Raw genomic sequence first — 21,767 nt, 5'->3', positions numbered from 1 at the left:
CTGGGTGGGACAGGAATAAAGAGGAAGCAGGAATGGATGCAGGCCAGAGGGGATGGGGGAGGCATGAACGGAAGAGGACCCCAGGATGCTGTGCAGAGCCCCAGGGGCCTGCCAACTCCCCTGCTGACCCGCTGGTTGGGGCCTTGCTCCGTTCCGGGCACCAGAGCAGACTCTGTGCAGCAGCCACAAGCCACTATTCTTGCAAAAATCAGCCCCTGCAGTGGTGGTGGGGAGGTGGTGCTGCCAGGTGACAGGAGGGGAGGGTCCAGGTGGAGCTGGACTGGGAGGACCGCATTGCAGAGGGGCGGCCAGAGCCAACCGGGCGGTCGGCGGGGCACCCTCTCTGTTGAACAGGGAACCTCCTTCTCTCAGAGCATCTCATTTGGACTAACTATTAATGTGATTCGGCTACCACTAAGAAATTATGTTAACCCTGAGCACTCAGTAAGGCTGAGGCTCTAAGGTCAGGGGGACAGCAGGATGCAGCATCTGCCCCACCACGGCTCCCATTGACTTTTGAGGGGCAAAGAGCCACTCCTCAGGAGTAAAAATGTGTCTGCTGACAGAGATGCTTTCCCTTCACAACAGTTCCTATAGTTAAAAATTAAGACATCTCTTCAAAGTAAACCGTTACCCAAACCAGCACTCTTCACTGTGCCCAGGAGCCGAGGACAGCCCCACTCGCCTGGGGTGCTGAGCTGCCGTGCAGATGGTCAGGCCGAGCCCGCGGGAGCATCCTGCCCCGTGCGCACCAGCGACAGCGCAACCACCGGTCCCGGTGAACAGTGCTTGCGCGTGTGGGGTAGGAACCGCCTCCACTGGAGACGCTCCGGTGAATGGACACGTGTGTCTGTAAACAGCTTTGGGAAGGGCAGCGACCCTACAGCCTCAGGAAGGAAAGTGGGGAGGGACTGGACCCACAGAAATCCCCTAAACCCTGACCCACATCAAGGCCATGGGCTGTGGGGAGGCCGTCCAGCCTCCCTGCCTCTGTGGTCCGTCGCTGCTTCTGCCCTCTGCCCGGCCATCCATTGCCCAGACATAAGATGCAAAACCACATCTCCACAGATTGTTCAGAAGCTACTCTTTTAGAGATGAGAACAAGACGATGCTAAACACAAACAGCAAAATAGCCATTAGTGCAACTGATGATTAAGAAAATAGAGATATCTGATTTGCTGTACGGCTCAGAAAATTCCAACAGGGCTCTGTATCAACCTAGAGGGGTAGGACGGGGTGGGAGATGGGAGGGAGGTTCACAAGGGAGGGGATATATGTATACTAATGGCTGATTCATGTTCAGGTTTGACAGAAAACAACAAAATTCTATAAAGCAATTATCCTTCAATTAAAAAATAAGATTAAAAAAAAAAAAAGACAGGTAACTGCCAGGTGGAGAACTCAGTACCTGGGAGGGGTGCCAGTGCTCAGAAGTCACAACCACGGTCTGTGTTCACGACGACCTGACAGAGGACACGGGCAGCAGGGGAGCTTTTTCCTACACGCAAGTGAGGGCTGACGTCACTCCCAGAGGGGTAACCCAGGCCGGGGCTCAATAGGAATGAGCGCCCATGTTTCAGAGGAAGACTGTGAGAGCGGCATCCAGAACTGCACCCAGGGATGCTCTGGTCCACGCCCTCTGGTTCCAGGGGGCACAGCTGTGGTCGTTCTGTCCGTCTGGCTTTGTCCGTGTTTGCGCCTGCATCCCCTGGGCCGCTCTGTGTCTGGGTCAAGAGAGCTCACTGCTGTCTCTCGTGGCTGTGCCGGAAAACCGCACAAGTCACAAAACAAGGACTGGGATGCACCCGTACAAACCATGCAGAACGGAGGCCATGTAAAATGGATAACCAGCAAGGACCTACTGGACAGCACAGGGGACTCTGCCAACGTCACATGGCAGCCTGGATGAGAGGAGAGCATATGCATGGCTGAGTCCCTCTGTTGTCCACCTGAAATTCTAACAACGTTGTTAATGCTCCAATATAAATTAAAAGTTAAAGGCAACACCAAAAAAGTAAAAATAAAATAGAGATATCTGAAACTTGCTTTTAAAATTTTGGTATCAGATAGGCAAAGAAGCACAACAAAAAACCAACCAAACTAATGGATTCCTACTTCACCAAGTCACTTGTAAGCAGCCTACTTACGGGCACTTGACACATATGGCAAAGCTGTCCAACCGGACAAGTAGAAGGTAAGTGAACCTGAGTCTACTGTACAATCACCACAAGTGCCCCACGAAACATAAACAAGTAACTGAACAGTCAGCTGGCCAGGGCTGGGCAGTTCCTATAAATTCAAGGATGCCAACTGGTCATGGCAGCCCTAAAGGGACATTCAGTCTTACGCAAATCGGAACGGATTTATTTGCGTTATTATGATGGCTAAAAAGTTACTTTTTCATTTTAAATTCAGAATGCAAACCAGTGATCACACAATTTTGCAGAGGAAAAAATGTTCCAAAGGTCACATGTATCAAACCAAAAAAAGGAATTCTTTAAGTGTGTGGGATTTTGCAACAGGAAATATTTTGCAGACAAAAGGGTGACCACACAACTGTGGCTTCTGGGCTGGCATAGAGCTGGAGGCCTGGGGGTCACCACTGAACGTGCTGTCAGAGGGCCCACCTCCCTTGGGTACAGCTTCCCAGAGTCATAAAATTGGAGTGCTGTCCCCATTAGCTTTGAAGAAATGGCAGGAGTTGCCGGTCTCCTCTCTGGTAATAATTATAAAATGCCATGACTCCATATGAGTAACCATGACAGACGCGTCTAAGAGGTAAGCACTTCTGTTACTTGAGATGAGCCCTTAAAACTGCTGAATACAGGGAATTTCAAAGTCAGAGACCAGAATAAACTACTGTTTCTGCCTAAGATGGTAAAAGGTGACACTGCCCCCCTGTCCAAGGTGGTGGTGGACTCATCTTTCATCAAATTCCTACCAACAAATGTTGTTGCTGTTGTTGAGTTGCTAAGTCCTGTCCGACTCTGAGACCCCACTGACTGCAGCGTACCAGGCTTCCCCGTCCATCACCATCTCCCAGAGCTTACTCAAACTCATGTCCATTGAGATGGTGATGCCATCCAAAAATCTCATCCTCTGTCATTCCCTTCTGACCTCAATCTTTCTCAGCATTAGGGTCTTTCCCAATGAGTCAGTGCTTTGCATCAGGTGGCCAAAGTATTGGAGCTTCAGCATCAGTCCTTCCAATGAATAATCAGGACTGATTTCTTTTAGGATGGACTGTTTTGATCTCTTTGCAGTCCAAGGGACTCCCCAGAGTCTTCTCCACACCACAGTTCAAAAGCATCAATTCTTTGGTACTCAGTCTTCTCTATGGTCCAGCTCTCACATCCGTACCTGACTATTGGAAAAACCATAGCTTTGACTAGACAGACGTCTGCCGGTAAAGTGATGTCTCTGCTTTTAAAATCACTGTCTAGGTATGTCATAGCTTTTCTTCCAAAGAGCAAGTGTTTTCATGGCGCTTCCATAGTAAGAGGACAAAGGGAATCATGTAACAAAGATACAAAGGTTTCCTCAGGCCAGAGGTTGTACTCGACTCTGGATGAAGCCTGTCATTACACCACTACCATCCTCGCTCCCCTCCTTATGTGACTATTTACAGTCACCTGACTGAGCTTTTTCCCATAAGGACCTGAGAAGAATCCAGATCTCAATCGCAGAATTCCTCAGGCAGCCTTTAGAAAATGCCTAATGAAGCAGGAAGCACCTAACAGGCACTCCTGGACACATCTGGAGGGCAACAGCAGTCTCATTGCGAAGGAGCCACGAGCCCACCCCAGGGTGGGAACCTGCTGTGAATGAGTGTAACTCAAATTCTAGGGTCTCCTCACTTTTATTTCCATAGGAAGTCCCACTTAGGGTCTCCTCCTTTTCTTTCTGAAGAGTACTGGGATCCTGTCAGCCCTGAAGCAGGATTCCAACAGGGAGGGTTGAGAGGTGGCCCTGGGCTCGCCTTGGCCAGCACGCAGTTCTGACCTCCTCAGTGGATGGGTCAGTGCCAGCTCTTACTACACTTCAAGACGTGCCAGACGCCTCCCCGTGGGTTTGTTTTGCCAGCTTATTTATCCTCACAGGGTTTCTAAGTGAAGATTTTAGAGGGCTGCCACGTCAGCACTTTGACCAAAGGAAAGCCATTCAGAGAGTCTGGCAGAAGATGATGGAACCCTGTAGAGATGGGGTCGGGGGCTGGGGCCAGGGCTGGCTGCATCATTCAGGCCTGGGACAGGGCCTCGCCTATCTGCATCAAGTGTAGCCACTAATAGGTCTGTCCCCTCCAACCACTGACTAGATGCAAACGTGCGCGTGGACGAGTTCACTTCCTGATCCTGGGGACGCAGTCACTGCAACCTCCCCTCGGCGCGCACCCAGCCCCCACCTCGGCCCCCAGCAGCTGGACCCCCACCGTGTGCAGGCCGGTGCTGAGGGGAGGTGGGTACTCACGCAGCGGGGGCGGCGCGCGGCAGGCCGAGGGCGGAGACCCCGGTGGAGACGGTGGTGGCGGTGGCGGGCTGCGAGGGCAGCAGGGCACGGAGCAGCGCTGCGGGCGCTGGGCCTGGGCGGGTAGCGCGTGGCGCGGGACCCGGGCCGGGCGGAGGTGGAGGAGGCGGCGGCGGGAAGAAGTCGGGCCCTGCTGCGAGCGCCGGCGGGCTGAGCGGCGGGGGCGGCGGCGGGAGCGCGCCCCACTCGGGCTCAGAGGTCGACGGGGACGCGGGCGCCGGGGACCGGGGCGCGCTGGGGCTCAGGCTCTGGGCGGCGATGAACTGCTTGGGGCGCGCGTAGCTGAAGGAGCTGGAGGCCTGCATGGCGGGGCGGGCAGCCAGTGCGCTCATGGGCTCCGCGCGCGACTCCGGGGGCTCCGGGGACGCGGGCGGCGAGGGGCGCGCGCGGGCCTCGCGCTCCCGGCGGATCTGCTGCTGCAGCTGCTGGATCCTGAGCGCGTCCCTGCGGGGAGAAAAGGACACCTTCAGATGTGCGACAGGGACGGGGGGGGGGGGGCGGGAACTGCGCCCCCCAGGAGCCCGAGGGCCACCGAGGACACTGCTGACCAGCGTCTCACCGGACTCAGACCTGAGGCGAGCCGAGCCGGCTAACAGGTGCCAGTGAACGCTGTCTGACCCCCAGGAGCCACAGCACTGCATTTTAACAGAACCAGAATCTCTTAAGCGGAAAACTTATAAGAATTTATCACAATGGGAAAGTTAAAAGAAACACCCGATTTATCTTTGGCAGATTTAGTTAGTTAGTTCAGTCCCTCAGTCGTGTCCGACTCTGTGCGACCCCATGAATCACAGCACGCCAGGCCTCCCTGTCCATCACCAACTCCTGGAGTTCACTCAAACTCATGTCCACAGAGTCGGTGATGCCATCCAGCCATCTCATTCTCTGTCTGCCTACCTCATTGCTGTCAGCTCTGTAATCAATAAATTCCACAGACTGATCTGGGGGTGGAGTGGGGTGGAGGGAGATTTACTTTGATTTCTGCCTTTGCTCCCTAAAAAAGACATTCCAAGTTTATTCTACCCCGATTTTGAAACTGCCAACTATTATGCAGACCTTAATGCACACTGGCATTTGGCATCACGTCCGAAATGCACCTGTGACACCCACCGTTCACATGCAGGGGTTCAGTAAGCAGTTACAAATAACTAATGTAACAATGTGCTGTGCTGCGTCTCTGTCACGTCCAACTCTCTGTGACCCCATGGCCTACAGCCCTCTAGGTTCCTCTGTCCATGGGATTCTCCAGGCAAGAATACTAGAGTAGGTTGTCATGCCCTCCTCCAGGGGATCTTTCCAACCCAGGAACAGAAGTCAGGTTTCTTGCATTGCAGGCAGATTCTTTACTGTCTGAGCCCCCAGGGCAGCCCAAGAATACTGGAGTGGGTAGCCTATCCCTTCTCCAGCAGATTTTCCCAACCCAGTAATTGAACTGGTTTCTCTTGCATTGCAAGTGGATTCTTTACCAGCTGAGCTACCAGGGAAGCTCTGGTATTTTACAATAATGCAGCTTCAATTCCTCAAGTATTTTCCACCAAGCAGAGAGTTTGAATCTTTTTTGATAAAGAAGTCCGCAAGTAGCTAGCAATCAGCTAAAATCATGCTCTCATTTTACTCAAAACCTCTCCTCTCGAGCTGAGTTTTACATCCAAGGTGTTCTCCTTTATCCACACAGTGACCACGTCTGTCAGAAGAAGCATCAACATAAGGTGACCCTCTAAGCACAAATAAAACAGCAACTGTCCACGGAGAGGCAGAGCTATGCTAACCTGTAACCATTTAAACTAAAATGCAACCCTCCCATTGAAAGATGTGTATTACCATATGTGAAACAGACAAGTCCAAATTCAAGGCATGAAACAGTGCACTCAAGGCTGGTGCACTGGGACAACCCAGAAGGATGGGATGGGGAGGGAGGTGGGAGGGGGGTTCGGGATGGGGGGACACATGTGCACCATGGCTGATTCATGTCAATGTATGGCAAGAACCACCACAACACTGTAATTAGGCTCCGATTATAATAAATTAATTAACCCCCCAAGCCTTCCTTATCTATAGGCATTAAATCTTCAAATTCAAAGCAATAAGAGGGATTGAAGCTCTTGATCAAAAGTTAAAGAAAAAGGGGATTCAGATCTGTTATCAAGTGTCACTAGATACAACAGCGGCGAAGGAATCGCTCACCTCCTTCCCAGGAATCGATTCCCGGCTATAAGTTAACAGTGAGGTGATTACAATGAAGCGCATGAAAAGATGCCTCCTCGGGGACTGAAAAGTGTAAAGAGAAGAGGGCTGCACACGAGAACCTGAGCCGAGCAGCCAGGCCCCCAGCAGCGGTGAACCCTGGGCGGTCCCAGTGAGACGCGCTGAGGCTGGGACAGGGCCGCCGCTCCGCGATGACAAAGGACTGCAGGGGCTGACGACGGCCGCGCGCCTGCGCAGTGGGGTGGACTATGGCCCGCGAGAGACAGAGACGGAAAAGCCCAGGTGCCACTTCTGAAGAGCCAGGGGCAAAAGCATGCCCCCTGCACACAGCACCACCAGAGGGACGGGCAGGCCACCTAAGCCACCCCTCTGGCCCGACTCCTGGACACACCACTACCCTCACCGCACAGCAGGGAGCGGCTCAGCCTCTCTACTCCAGGAGTGAGCAAGCAAGGGCTCCTGTTGCTTGTTCTTGTTCCCACCTGCTCCCTGCCCCTCTGCAGCAGCGGGGCCCCAATAAAAGCCTTGTGTGAATTTCTTGTCTGGCCTCGGGTCGCTTTCTATTGATTGGGGAAGGCCAAGCGCACTGGTGCATAACACTACGGAGCTTGGTTCAAATGCTTTATTTAAAAGCAGCCGCGCCACTGCTGGGATACACCGGATGCTGCAGCTCCTCACGGATGTCTGTGGTTTGGGGAGACTGAACTGACCCAGGGATGGGACTCATGAACACTACCCACCAATGCTAACTTTCTGACTCCCCAGATTCTGACCTCCCTGCCTTTACTTTCTTCTTAATTCCTACCCCACGGAAGATGCATCCTACCCCTGGACTGTCTGTCCTCCCACCATCCAGCCGATCTGCCCCAGGACTGGAAGTGCCTTGTGGAAGGCACTGCCCCTCCTCTGGGCCAGTTGGGCTCATGATGGCCAGGGCTTCAGCTCTCTCTGAAGGTATTTCCAGCCTGGCTGTGTGAAGCTGCCCTGGTACATGGCTCTAGACATCAGGCTGTCTCTGTGTCTGTGTGGGGACTCCCCTGCCCCAGGTCAGGGATGGCCCCTGACAAGCCAGGCTTCTTCAAAGAAGCTGGCCAAGGAAGCTCAGACCATCACGATGCTGGTTCGAATGTTGTCCACGGGCTCAAGCCTACTCATCCAGGCATTAAAAACCCCACCACATTTGCTAACTCGCAAGAGCTTAAAACTGTTGAAATGCTACTGTTAGCAGGAAGTGCCAGTTCAAGAAGCTAGTGCAGTTTCTGTTCATTTCACAAGAAGTGAGCGGGCATCCCAGTGATCCATTCCTGGAACACCCTGCATGAAAAACTGGCCACTCCACTCCCCCCCCCCCGCCCCCGCCCCGCCAACTTTGTGCAGGTGAGGATGTAATAGGCAGGCACTGCAGGGCTGGGGGAAGGGAGGGCTGAACAATTATTTTGAATCTGAACATTTCTGACTTGGTTTCTGTGCAAATTCTAATATTTAAAAAAAACAACAACTGAATTAAATGATTTACACACCTGGATTCTGAGATGACAAAATGCACAAATCTAAGTCACTTTCTCAGTCCCCAAGTTATTTTTATAAAACTTGGTTTTCACAGAGAGACAAAAAAGCAAATGAAATGAAAAATCCCAGAAAGGCAAGCTTGCTTGTGGTTTCAGGAAATTACCCAGAGTTATCTGTCACATTGACATCAGTTTTAGACATGCTTTCCTGGATCTAACTCCAAAGCAGGGGCGGAAAAATAAATATAAACAGGTGGGACTACATCAATCTAAAAAGTTTCTGCACAGCAAAGGAGATACCATCAAGACAAAAAGGCAATATACTTAGTGGGGAAAGATAGCTGTGAATTGTATATCCTGTGAAAGTGAAAGTCGCTCAGTTGTGTCCGACTCTTTGTGACCCGGTGGACTATACAGTCTATGGAATTCTCTAGGCCAGAATACTGGGAGTGAGTAGCCTTCCCCTTCTCCGGAGGAATCTTCCCAACCCAGGGATCAAACCCAGGTCTCCTGCATTGCAGGTGGTTTCTTTACCAGCTGTATATCCTGTAAGGAGTTAATATCCAAAATATACAAAGACTCATTCAACTCAACAACAAAAACACAAACAACCCAAACAAAAAAAAAGGCAGAGGCTCTGAACAGACATTTTCCCAAGGAAGACATACAGATGCCAATAGGCACATGAAAAGATGCCCAACATGGCTAATCAACAGGGAAATGCAAATCAAAACCACAGTGAGGTATCACGTCACAATGGCCATTATCAGAAAGGCAAGAAATAACGAATGTTGCAAAGGATGTGGCAAAAAGAGGAAATTTCTACTGCCTAGCACAGGGAACTCTGCTTGGGATTCTGCAGTAACCTAAATGAGAAAAAGAATCTGAAAAATATTAATAGAAAAAAATTTCAAGAAAAAAAAAATTTCTGCTACCAGGAATATAAACTGGGATACCCACCATGGAAAACAGTATTGAGGTTCCTCAAGAAACTGAAAACATAATGACTACAGTATGATCCAACAACCCCACCTCTTATTTATCTACAGAAAATAAAAACACTAATTCGAAAAGATATACACACCCCAGTGCTCACAGCAGCATATTTACAATAGCCAAGATATAAAATCAACCTAGGTGTCCACCCACAGTACATACTGGTGTACTACTCAGCCACACACACAAAAAGAAATGCTGCCATTCCGTGACAACGTGGATAGACCCGGAGGCGACCGTGCTAATAAAGGAAGTACGCCAGAGAAAGACAAGTAGCGTGTGACTGTTACTCACTTGTGGAATCTAAACAAACAAAATACACAGGCAAAGACATCAGTCTAGCTGTTACCGGAGGGAAGCGGTTTGGGGGGAGTGAAAGGGGTGAAGGGGTCAAATGTGACATGCAGTGGGGACCACTCTGCTGTGTGTATGACATGGCACTACCATGCTCCTCACCTGAAACCCACATAATAAAAACGAAACACTCAGTATTTGTAAAACACCGTTCAAAAAGCTATTTGTTAAAAAATAATTTCATCACTTTTTCGGTTTTCCCATTTTTTCTGCTGCCCTTTCTCTGAAAATGAAATAAGAATATGAACTGATGTGAGTGTCTTGGGGACGCTGTGTAAGGTGGGAAACTCGGGTGAAGGCTCCCAGCCTGAAGCAGGACAGTGAGGCCATCCTGTTAAAGCTGCCCCGTCCAGCCCCTTCCGTTCCCCCGCTCACCCCACCACACCCCCAGTTCAGGAAGTCTCAGCAGTTCTCTGCTCTTCCCGCCTTCAATTCTGAAGAACGAGCTCACTGGACTCTGACGCACGTGCCACAGCCTGTGTACAAAGGGGAACCTGCTAAGTGACTTGTTCAAGGTTGCATCAGTTCCCGGAGAGCCAGGCAGGTGCGTGGAGGAGAACCTGGCCCTGTAACGTGGTTTCTAAGGGGTCTACTCCTGAGGACCCTTCACTCTCACGCCTCTTTGCTCCCATAGCAACCCGCGCCTTTCGGATGTGAACCATCGGGCAAAGCTTCAAACGTCTACACATGTAGGCATGGACTCTTTCCAGGGTGAGGTGGTGCAGCTCCGGAAGGGATGCGTCAGGACAAATGAGGGGTCCTGTCCCTCTCACAGGAATCACGACTCCCCATCCTCCCACCCCCAACCGTCTGGGCGCGGCTGTCAGCAAGAACGGATTTATGGATGGCTGCGTGGGGAAGGATCAGATTTGACCAAGAGAAACACAGGGAGCTGTAAAACCATTTTCAGTTTCCGATTCCGTCCTCTCTCCTGTCACCTGATGAAGGCAGCCTTGGAGAAGCCAGGCAGCCGGGTGGCAAAGTGCGGAGGGGGCAAAGGCTGGCCTGGCAGGGGCACGACAGGGGACGCACCGGTGAGATACACGCTGTCCCCGAATGAGCCCCACAAACGCCTCTCATGCAAGCACGGCCACACCCGCCCTGGCTCCCTTTCCGAGAGGACCACATTCTTCCTGCAGGGACCGCCCTCTGCATGGGCAAGTGGGCAACAGGGGCGCGTGGGGAGGGGGCCTGGAGACTGGGGCAGGGACTGAGCCGGGGCTGGGCTCCCCACCTTCTGCTCACCTCCCATGGCGGGTTGGAGGTGCGTGCTGGCCTGGGAGGGTGGCTGACAAGCCCGTGGGTTAGGCGGGGAGGGCAGGGGGGCGCCAAAGCCATGCTCAGTAAACAGAGGAAGGTTATGAGAGTGCTAGTTGTTAGTACCACAGATCGCTCTGTCCCCGGGGGCCGCAGCCCAAGGTCAAAATGAACGCTGTGAAAGCAGACTTCTGGAAAACAGCTTCTGTGTGACTTGGAAAGTCCCAGGGCTCGCAGCGATGGAGATGGAGCAATCACAATTATCCGCAGAGACTCCTGGGGTCGTGAGGCTGGAAGGCAGTCATGCTCTCAGAGTAAACAGGCTATGGGGTACATGCTTCCTTTCCCTTCCGACTGTGACACAGAAGCCCTGACCCTGTGAACCAGGCCCTGCGGTTCAGAAGCACGTCAAGGCAGGGCTGTGGCCCGCAGCCTGCTCCCAGCACCCACCGCTCACAGACGCGGGCACACGTCCCAGTCCAGCACAACCACCTGGCGTGTTCAGCTAGGCAGACTGACACAGGGCCCACCTGGCACCGCCGATGCCTGGCATTTTCACACGAAGGGAGGTAAGTGAATTTGGGATAAAGTGCTGGGTGCTCCCACAGTGGAGTCCTCTCCGACTGGGATGAACTCAGCATCGTATGTCTGAGAGCTCAGCAGATTAATTCTGGGCGCTTACAGACAGGATATAGAATACCCAGAAGGGCTTCAGTCGGGACTGTGTCAGCTCCCTCTGTGACTTGCTACAGCAGTCCCTCAGTGGCCTTGTCCTGCATGCATGCTTCAGTGTGCGTCTGCCATCACAGAAACGATGCCCGATGGGTGAGAGCTACCCAACACCTGAGGACTGCCCTGGAGACAGGTATACAAGGGCTTCCTAGGCGGCTCAGTGGTAGAGAACACGCCCACCAATGAGGAGACCAAGGTTCCATCCCTGGGTGGGGAAGATCCCCTGGAGGAGGAAATGGCAACCCAACCAGTGTTCTTGCCTGGAAAATCCCACGGACAGAGGAGCCTGGCGGGCTACAGTCCACGGGGTCACACAGAGTTGGACACAACTGAGCACCTCTAAGCACACTGCAGACATACAGGTCACAGCCCAGAGGACAGCCGCTTACACCATCGAACCAGTTAGCAGGAGCCAAACGAGAAGGCATGGCACTGGGCGCAAGGGAGGCTGAGAGTGCAAAGGTCACTGTTAGCGTGCATTTGAAAGCATCCCCCAGGAAAAACAAATGCATAAAGGCAAAATGTGTGTCTCAGGAGGCCTTACAAATAGCTGAGAAAAGAAGAGAAGCTAAAAGCAAAGGAGAAAAGGAAAGATATAAGCATCTGAATGCAGAGTTCCAAAGAATAGCAAGGAGAGATAAGAAAGCCTTCCTCAGCAATCAATGCAAAGAAATAGAGGAAAACAACAGAATAGGAAAGACTAGAGATCTCTTCAAGAAAATTAGAGATTCCAAGGGAACATTTCATGCAAAGATGGGCTCCATAAAGGACAGAAATGGTATGGACCTAACAGAAGCAGAAGATATTAAGAAGAGGTGGCAAGAATACACAGGAGAACTATACAAAAAAAATCTTCACAACCCAGATAATCACGACTGTGTGATCACTCACCTAGAGCCAGACATCTTGGAATGTGAAGTCAAGTGGGCCTTAGGAAGCATCACTACGAACAAAGCTAGTGGAAGTGATGGAATTTCAGTTGAGCTATTTCAAATCCTAAATTATGATGCTGATAAAGTGCTGCACTCAATATGCCAGCAAATTTGGAAAACTCAGCAGTGGGCATGGGACTGGAAAAGGTCAGTTTTCATTCCAGTCCCAAAGAAAGGCAATGCCAAAGAATGCTCAAACTACTGCACAACTGCACACATCTCACACGCTAGCAAAGTAATGCTCAAAATTCTAAAAGCCAGGCTTCAACGGTACATGAACCAAGAACTTCCACATGTTTAAGCTAGATTTAGAAAAGGCAGAGGAATCAGAGATCAAACTGCCAACATCCACTGTATCATCAAAAAAGCAAAACAGCACCAGAAAAACATCTACTTGTGCTTTATTGACTATGCCAAAGCCTTTGACTGTGTGGCTCACAACAGTGTGGATAATTATGAAAGAGATGGGAATACCAGAACGCCTGACCTGTCTCTTGAGAAACCTGTATGCAGGTCAGGAAGCAACAATTAGAACTGGGCATGGAACAATGGACTGGTTCCAAATTGCAAAAGGAGTATGTCAAGGCTCCATATTTAACTTATTGGCTGTATATTTAACTTATACATAGGCTGTATATTTAATACAAGGCTGTATATTTAACTTGTAAGTTAAATAAACCTGCTTATTTAACTTATATGCAGAGTACATCATGTGAAATGTCAGACTGGATGAAGCACAAGCTGGAATCAAGATTGCCGGGAGAAATATCAATAACCTCAGATATGCAGATGGTACCACCCTTATGGAAGAAAGTGAAGAACTAAAGAGCCTCTTGATGAAAGTGAAAGAGGAGTGTGAAAAAGCTGCCATAAAACTCAACATTCAAAAAACTAAGATCATGGCATCCAGTCCCATCACTTCATGGGAAATAACAGGGGAAACAATGGAAACAGTGACTTTACTTTGGGGGGCTCCAAAATCACTGCAGATGGTGACTGCAGCCATGAAATTAAAAGACGCTTGCTCCTTGGAAGTAAAGCTATGACCAATCTAGACAGCATATTAAAAAGCAGGGAGCTTACTTTGTCAACAATGGTCCATCTAGTCAAAGCTGTGGTTTTTCCAGTAGTCATGTATGGATGTGAGAGTTGGACCATAAAGAAAGCGATGTTTTGAACTATGGTGTTGAAGAAGACTCTTATAAGTCCCTTGGACAGCAAGGAGGTCCAACCAGTCAATCCTAAAGGAAATCAGTCATGAATATTCATTGGAAGGACTGATGCTGAAGTTCCAATACTTTGGCCACCTGATGCGAAGAACTGACTCACTGGAAAAGACCCTGATGCTGGGAAAGACTGAAGGCAGGAGGAGAAGGGGATGACAGAGGATGAGATGGTTGGATGGCATCACTGACTCAATGGACATGAGTTTGAGCAAGCTCCAGGAGATGGAGATGGACAGGGAACCTTGGCATGCTGCAGTCCATGGGATCGCAAAGAGTTGGACACAGTTGAGTGACTGAAATGAACTGAAAAGCATTCCCCTAAGGCTGGGGGGAGATCCAACCAGTCCATTCTAAAGGAGATCAATCCTGGGTGTTCATTGGAAGGACTGATGCTAAAGCTGAAACTGCAATACTTTGGCCACCTCATGAGACGAGTTGACTCACTGGAAAAGACTCTGATGCTGGGAAAGGTTGGTGGCGGGAGGAGACGGGGACGACAGAGAATGAGATGGCTGGATGGCATCACCGACTCTGTGGACATGAGTTTGAGTGTACTCCGGGAGTTGGTGATGGATAGGGAGGCCTGGCGTGCTGTGATTCATGGGGTCGTGGAGAGTCGGACACGACTGAGCGACTGAACTGAACTGAACTGAAGGCTGGGGGAGATGTCTGTGTCATTTTCCTCTCATCTGTGTCTGCTGTCCTGAGTCCTGGAAGCAGGGCTGTGCAGCTCAGGCTTGTACAATGAACGATGACCTTGCGAGAAGATCCTGCCTCTCAAAACAAACCACCTAAGGGCTTGACTCGCCTGTGAGGACAGGCGTTCTCCCACGCCTCTCCCCTGCAAGCATCTTCGGCCCCACACCTCCCTCTCTCCACGCTCACTTGTGGGTTCTCGCCAACTGCTGCGTGCGTTTAATTAAAGTCCCCAGATTTCTGTCAAGTTCAAAACTAGCTGCTCCATCGGCCCGCGTGGCACTCAGGATGCTGCAATGACTTTCTGAGGGGTAAAGCCACCATCACACAGGTTATTCACAAGGCAAAGCACAGAGTCCACCAGAGACAGAAATGTTCAAGGAGTTCAGCTCCAGCTTACCCACTAGCTTTTCATGACATCGGACAATGCACTTCTCCCCTTGGGGACACAGCTTCTCAGCAATCTCCAAGGTCCTAATAAACTCTAAGGTTGACAAGCCTTACTCCTTAGTCCAGCAACATTTAAACATTATAAAGAGACTGATTCGAAAGGAACTTGTGAAGAACTAACCAGGTCCTGGTATGGTGTTTATTGTATACACACAATAACCTTAGGCATATGCTGTTTCACCTCCCTGTCAACCGTTTTGGAAAAATGAATGTATGTTCTGGCAAACACCAATCGGCTTTAAAGGCGTGAGAGGTAGACTAAAATAATCCCACAGTAAATCGTTCTCTAAGAGGAAGGACAGATCTATACAGTGAATAATGATCACCTACTGGTTAACACGAGCTCCATTTCCTTTTCTTAAGGCAGACACACCTACAGATGCGTTCCATCCCGAAAGGAAGAAAAGCAGCTTTCGGGCTCTGCGTGGCTGGGTGTGCTTCCTCCGCGATGTGCCGTCCTGAAGTGTGCACTCCCTGTTGTGTCAGTAAACCTTCCTCCTCTTCCTACCACAGAGCCTCTTCTGTCCCTTGGCCACTCTGACCTGGTGCTGGAACATTCTAACACGGAAAGGGGCTCCCACCCTCGCCCTGCTGCCCTGCAACCACCAGCCTCCTTCCTGGAGGCCTCTCCTCCTCCGACCTCTGACGCCAGACCCACCCTCATCCCTGGGCTCCGACCGGGCCTCGTCTCCCGCACGGTCTCCCCCAGCTTTCCGGTCCCGCGCTCTGGAGCTCCCTGACTTCCTTCGCGTCACCCTTGGCCGCTCCCGGGTCCAGAACGCCAACTCGACAACCCACGTCCACGAGACAGAAACGCAGTCCTTGACGTCAACTCGGCACATCCAAGTCGGCCCTGCTCACCCCTCACCCACGCCTCCCCCAGGAAAGAGGATGTTCCAGGGCAAACACAGCCAGGCCAGGCCGTCAGGAGCTCTCACTGGGGACGACTGGAAGCGGTCTCCTGGTCCTCTGGCACCTGACTGACCACGCGGACGGGACCCCGAGGGAAGGCAAGCCCCCGGGAGAAAGATGAGCAGGCAGCCAGGCGCCGCGGCCCGGGCCGCACCCGAAGACCGGACTCACTGCGTCTGGGGCCCATGCCTGCTCAGGTTCCCGGAGACGCTCTCACACTGAAGAGAGCGGCCGGCGCCCAGCCATCGCCGCGTCCTTCCGTGCAGACGCGGAAACGGCCACACGAGCGGCCACACGGCTGCACTGGCCACACCAGAGCCCCCTGCGGGTGAGGACGCACAGGCCAGCGCCGCGGCCCCGCCGGAAGCCGACCAACCAGCGCGTGGACGAGCCCGCGCCGGCGCCCGCGCTGCGGGGCAGACCCTCCGGGCGACGGAGAGCCAGCGGCGCGCGGCGCTTGGCTCTGCAGTGGGAGCCAGAGCGCGGTGGAGGGCAGTCTCCTCCTCCTGCTCTCACAGTCTTCTGCGCTTGCGGTCTGAGTACTTTTCAACATTGGGCACAGAAAATATATGGCGGTAAAAAAATATATAAAAGTAATAAAACATAAATTATGAACATGTAACTCTTAAAACATATAACTCCAGAAGCTACTATTCTAAGACACGGAGCTGGTGTCCGAGCAAATGCACATGTTGGAGGCCCGAGGGGTTGGCTGCGCGCGTGCGCATGTGTGTGTGTGTGTGTGTGTGCGCGCGTGTGTGTAGGGGGCGGGGTGGGGGGACACGCTCAGCCTCGCCTCTCCCGTCACCACCGTTGCGGGCATCTCCTGCGCCATGGCCGTCACCGGGCAACTTCCAGGTACCAAACACCACTGCAAGTGCGACTGCACACTGCCTCATTTACTCTTTCTAAACCCCACAGAGCCTATCATCTCCACTTGACAGAAGAGGAAATGGAGGCGCAAAGATACACTGAAAGAGCAGACTGAACCCGGGGGTCTGGCCCATGACCAGGACCCTGGCCTCTCTCACTAAGGCAGCAGGTTTATCCGGATCCATGTGTACTGGGGTCTCTCCAGCCGCAGAGGACCTTTCTGGTGTGGGTTCTGACCAAGGCAGTGGGCGTCTGTCCCTTCTAAGGGCTGTTCTTGTCACTGGGACCTAGACGCTGCAGTGGAGCTTGAACCAGATACAGAGAACCCACTACACGTGCTGGACGTTCACATGTATAATGGGATCACTTGACATAAAACCCTAGGAGGTAATGCTGATGTCTACGCCAGGCTTGACAAACGTTCACTCACTGGAGGAACTCGAAGAATATACAAAGGAACTTGAAGGAGTTAAGCTGTGAAACTAAGACATTAATTTGCTCCCAGAATTTCTTATTCCTGTATTTGTATTATCAACCAGCATATGTTACACTGAGGGGCTAGTAAACTGCTCAATCGTGTCCAACTCTTTGCGAACCAATGGACTGTAGCCTGCCAGGCTCCTCTGTCCATGGAACTTTCCAGGCAACAATCCTGGAGCCATTTCCTAGTCTAGGGGATCTTCCCAACCCAGGGATCGAACCTGTGTCTCTTGCATCTCTTGTACTGGCAGGCGGATCCTTTACCACTGTGCCACTCAAACCTGTAGGAAACGTACAGTCTCTAGTAAACACCAACTATTTACAGCTACCCAATTTCAGTCTAAAATGCAGTAGAGGGACAGAAGGTGAGACCCCGGTGAAGAGTCTCACTGCATATTTCACAAGTTAGAAATGAATCCAAACTCCTAGGAACATTCAGGAGACAGTCCACCTAACACATAAAAACCCAGCATGGGTGCCAGAAGTTCCCATGCACGCTCATTCTGGCCTTTGCTGTGCTCTTGGAAGAAGATGCTCCTTGAAGAGACAGAAGGAAGGACGCGGTGAGCAGCTGGCACTGAGCCTTAGGACGGCTCTGCCTCTGCCGCTGCCCCTGCCACTGTGTGGCACCTCCCTGCAGAACTGAGGGCCACCAGCAACGTGGAGGCCTGGACTAAGGCAGCTCTCAGCTTCCTCCTGTCTGTGGAATGCAAAGCTCAACTATCTTTAAATCGTCCCTTTAAATATCTTTAAAATGCCTCCAAGTGTAAAATGCACTCTTGTGTCTTTCAAGGCTGGAATCTGAATACCACTCATTTGCTAAGTTACTCCATCTCCTGAGAGACTGAATAACACTGGATTTTTAAAACACCGTTACCTTTTACATGCTGACGAACAACACTACTTTATAAAGACGACTTTCTAGGTTTGTATGAGCACAGGCCCGTCTCTGAAGAACGAAACATTCTGAGTAAACAACCTGTGATCAATAATGACTTCAGCCTCCTGAGGGTAAAGCAGTGACAGGAATGCGCAGGTGGGCCCAGGAACGCAGCACGCTCCAGCTCCTCCGAGAGGCCAGCTGTATCTGGTCTCAGTGTCATCGTCCCAAGTTTCGGATGCGCCGTCACCTGACCACCAGGCTCCAGCCCCAACCTCTCATCCAAGAAGGAGAACGTTCTTGCAAAAACTCAGAATGGCACTCTGGCAGGCTCGACAGATACGGTCAGTAAAGAGACTGATGACTGTGGAAGGAGTCGTCAATTTTAAGAGGCTGTGACCCTTCGTACTTTGACCGGCTGGCCCTGACATTCCTTAGTGGTGGGGAGGAGGGGTGCTGGGGACGGTACCCAGGGGTCTTCCCTTGAGAGGCAGGCCCACTCCTCCCAGCAGGAAATGCAGTCTCTCCAAACATGTCCCGGGAAGAACTGTAATAAACGCTCCCTTCCTGAGGAATGATTAAAGCCACTAAAATAACCCTTAGATTAAAAAACCCGATTATTTATTGAAGTAACTCTTAAGAAAAAAATGAGGGAGATTTGTTAGAACCGCATGAGGTTTCCAGGAGGACTACACATGACTCTGTACAGTCCAGAGTCATTCATGTGGCATTCCAGCAAGTGGGATTTTCCATATCATGGTCTTCAGGCCCATCTCCAACACAGGGAGAGTCTGCAACATCCTGAAATGCCTTTTGGAAGAAAAAACTTCACAGAATGTACAGCTGTTGCATTGCACTTGTTTACTGAACTTCACAGATCTTTTCCAAGACACGTAGATACTGAAGTCTGCTGCACACACTGGGTTTATGATTATCCTGCACTGTCTTACACACTAGCAGTCCCTCGCTGAGAGAAGCTGTCCATACATCTGTCTGCTCCTGGCTGTGCCGCACAGCTTGCGGGGTCTTAGTTCCTGGACCGGGGTTGACCTGGGCCACAGACAGTACCAAGTCCTGACCACTGGTCCTCCAGGGAACACCCGCGTTCTTCCTGAAACAGAAGACAAATAACGGAAAACGCCATGGAAGAGAGTACAGCACCTGCGTGACAACGCACATGGAAGGGTGAGGGGTCCAGCGGAGGGAGGGCACCCGGGCCCCCACCTCTAAAAGGAGGCCAGTTTGCGTGAGGTGAGGAGCTGACGGAGCAACTGGGTTTCCTCACTCCCGGCCTCCTGAGGGAAAACACCAACACTAACAATTAAACCAAAAAGTCTTTTCTAACAAGAACATAGATAAAAATTCCAAAGAACAGAGGAACAAAGGGCCCAATTCATTTGGCTTCCATCCAGGGCCACCTCCTCCCGATGGGTGGGGTGAGCCTGGCTCAGAGTAGCACAGACCTGAGTCCAGCGGGTCTGTGTCCCTGTGTGTATGTGTGCTTACCTGCATATCGCTACACGCGTCATCCATCTACAGGTGTCACATCGCTACATGTGTCATTCATCCACAGGCGTCATCTCTCTACAGACGTCATCCATCCACAGGCGTCACATCGCTACATGTGTCGTCCATCCACAGGCGTCACCTCTCTACACACGTCATCCATCCACAGGCGTCACCTCTCTACACGCGTCATACCTCTACATGTGTCATACATCCACATGCGTTGTATGTCTACACATGTAATGAAATACAGTCATATGAGCATAATGCATATTTTCAGGTTTAAATATGATAGCATTATTACCTGAAGATGATAGTTTTGAGTAAAAATGTTGCAAAATCTATTTAATTATACTTGTATTCCTAACCTGACCTTCTACGTATGATCTACTGCCTTGGTTGTGACTTCCAGTAAACAAAATTATGTCTGTAATCTCAGAAGCAGAGGCAATTCAGACCCAGGAAGCAAGGAATCGACATGTATTTCTGTTGCTAACGCCTCCTGAACGCATTCGGACTAACGCTACAGTTGCAGGTGCAGAGGCAGAAAGAATGAACTGGTGAGCAGCTCTTCCTTTCTGTGGACATTCATCACCTGTCAGACGCGCTGTGAGACACTCAGAGTCACTTATGGTGCGTGCTTAATGACCTAACAATGACTAGATTCAGTGAGAGCGCCGTGCTGTTATCTGTTACAAGTCGTTACTGTCTGCTATCAGGAGGACGCTGGGACCCTGAAATGGCAGGCACTGCCTCCTCCACTGCTCCCAGGCTGGGGGTTGCCCTCCTTGCCTGTATCCTCACCCCCACCCCTCCTCCTTTGGATGAGTGTGGGGGCAGATATGACAATGCATCTGTGAGGGGCGGTAAGCTTTTCAACTCAAGGCTGAGGTGTCAACGAGCTTGTGACACAGGCTTCTCCTCGAGTACAGGTCTGAGTGCAGGTCTGAGCGCAGGTCTGAGCGCAGGTCTGAGCGCAGGTCTGAGTGCAGGTCTGAGGCCTGGATCTTCTTTTCGACTCAATTCGTCACTCGAATGATCCCAAACTTGAACATGGAGAAACAGTAACCCCTCAAATACCCATACATCATTCATGCATCCTAAATCTGAAATAATCCCAGATGTGCGGCCCCCCTTGCTAAGAAATCAGCACATTCTCAAGGCAGCACTCATCATCTGTTCAGACTTCTCACAGAGGATGGTGTGGGTGGCCTCAGGTTGACATAATGCAATGACAAAAAAAGCATTAAACAGGGCCACTCCCCTGAGCAAGGCAACTGGAGGACCACGTACTGATGGGTTCTCGGGCAGGTCCCTTCTCACCAGGGGCCTTCCACATCTCTCTCCCTCTCAGGAATTCTGGCAAACACACCTTTCTCCACAGACCACTCAGGGTTAAGTATCCCCACCCTTGCCTGAAGACAGAAAGGTTGTCTGTATCAACCCTTTTAAATTCAGCTGATCTAAACACTTAATTTAAATTTATCCTCACCCAGAGCTTGCAACATTTTAACTTTCTTACCTTGTAACAAAATACCACCATCAAACTTTGATTATAGAGTTGGTTAAAAAAAAAAAACAACAACACAAGCGTCAACATAATTTTTTTTGACAAGAGAACCTAACATTTTCACTTTTATAATTAAAGTACAATGATAATTCTGAAAATGGATAAAGTCATAATACAACTTTGTCTCTTTGAAAATGAACCCTTAATTGTAACTAACAAATGCAGACGTTGCTACATAAGATTTCTTTTTATCTCTTTTAAAATTAAATCGTTATTTCTTAAAGAAGTGCCCATCATAAAAAAAAAAAAAGCCAAAAAAATTCTACTGGGTTTCAATATGCAAAATAAGCCTTCTTGGCTCCCAATTCACACCTTATACAAAACTTAACTCGAATCTTCAACTTAAATATGGATCTAAAATTATAAAATCTCACAAAGAAAACATAGGAACATCTTTGTGACTGTAAGTCAGGCAAAGAGTTCTTTGAAAGAAAGTGAAAGTCACTCAGTTGTGTTCAACTCTTTGTGACCCCAAGGACTATTGCCCACCAGGCTCCTCTGTCCATGGAATTCTCCAGGCAGGAATACTGGAGTGGGTTGTCATTCCCTTCTCGAGGGGATCTTCCTGACCCAGGTCTCCTGCACTGCAGGCATATTCTTTACTGTCTGAGCCACCAAAGATTTCTTTGACAAATACCAAAAAGCATGGTCCATGAAAAGAGAAAA

At 50.6% G+C, this 21,767-nt stretch overlaps 1 protein-coding gene across 6 annotated transcripts in view; it reads right to left on the bottom strand.

The window, feature by feature from the left end:
- Positions 1 to 21,767, bottom strand: part of PALLD (palladin, cytoskeletal associated protein) — a 367,111-nt gene that overhangs the window by 25,766 nt on the left and 319,578 nt on the right. For 5 of the 6 annotated variants that reach the window (XM_055427986.2, XM_055427989.2, XM_055427990.2 and 2 more), the window contains one exon: positions 4,468 to 4,968. The exons of the other annotated variant lie outside the window; for it this stretch is intronic. In XM_055427986.2, coding sequence (XP_055283961.2) covers positions 4,468 to 4,968 — 501 coding nt within the window. The remainder of the gene's footprint in view (positions 1 to 4,467; positions 4,969 to 21,767) is intronic. 6 annotated transcript variants of the gene reach the window in all.

Source organism: Moschus berezovskii, chromosome 7 (assembly GCF_049115385.1).
Source record: "Moschus berezovskii isolate FMDL1 chromosome 7, NW_MosBer_1.0, whole genome shotgun sequence".
Taxonomy (NCBI): Eukaryota; Metazoa; Chordata; class Mammalia; order Artiodactyla; family Moschidae; genus Moschus; species Moschus berezovskii.
Note: the sequence above shows the minus strand (reverse complement) of the source record. Positions and strands in the feature narration are given on the sequence as shown.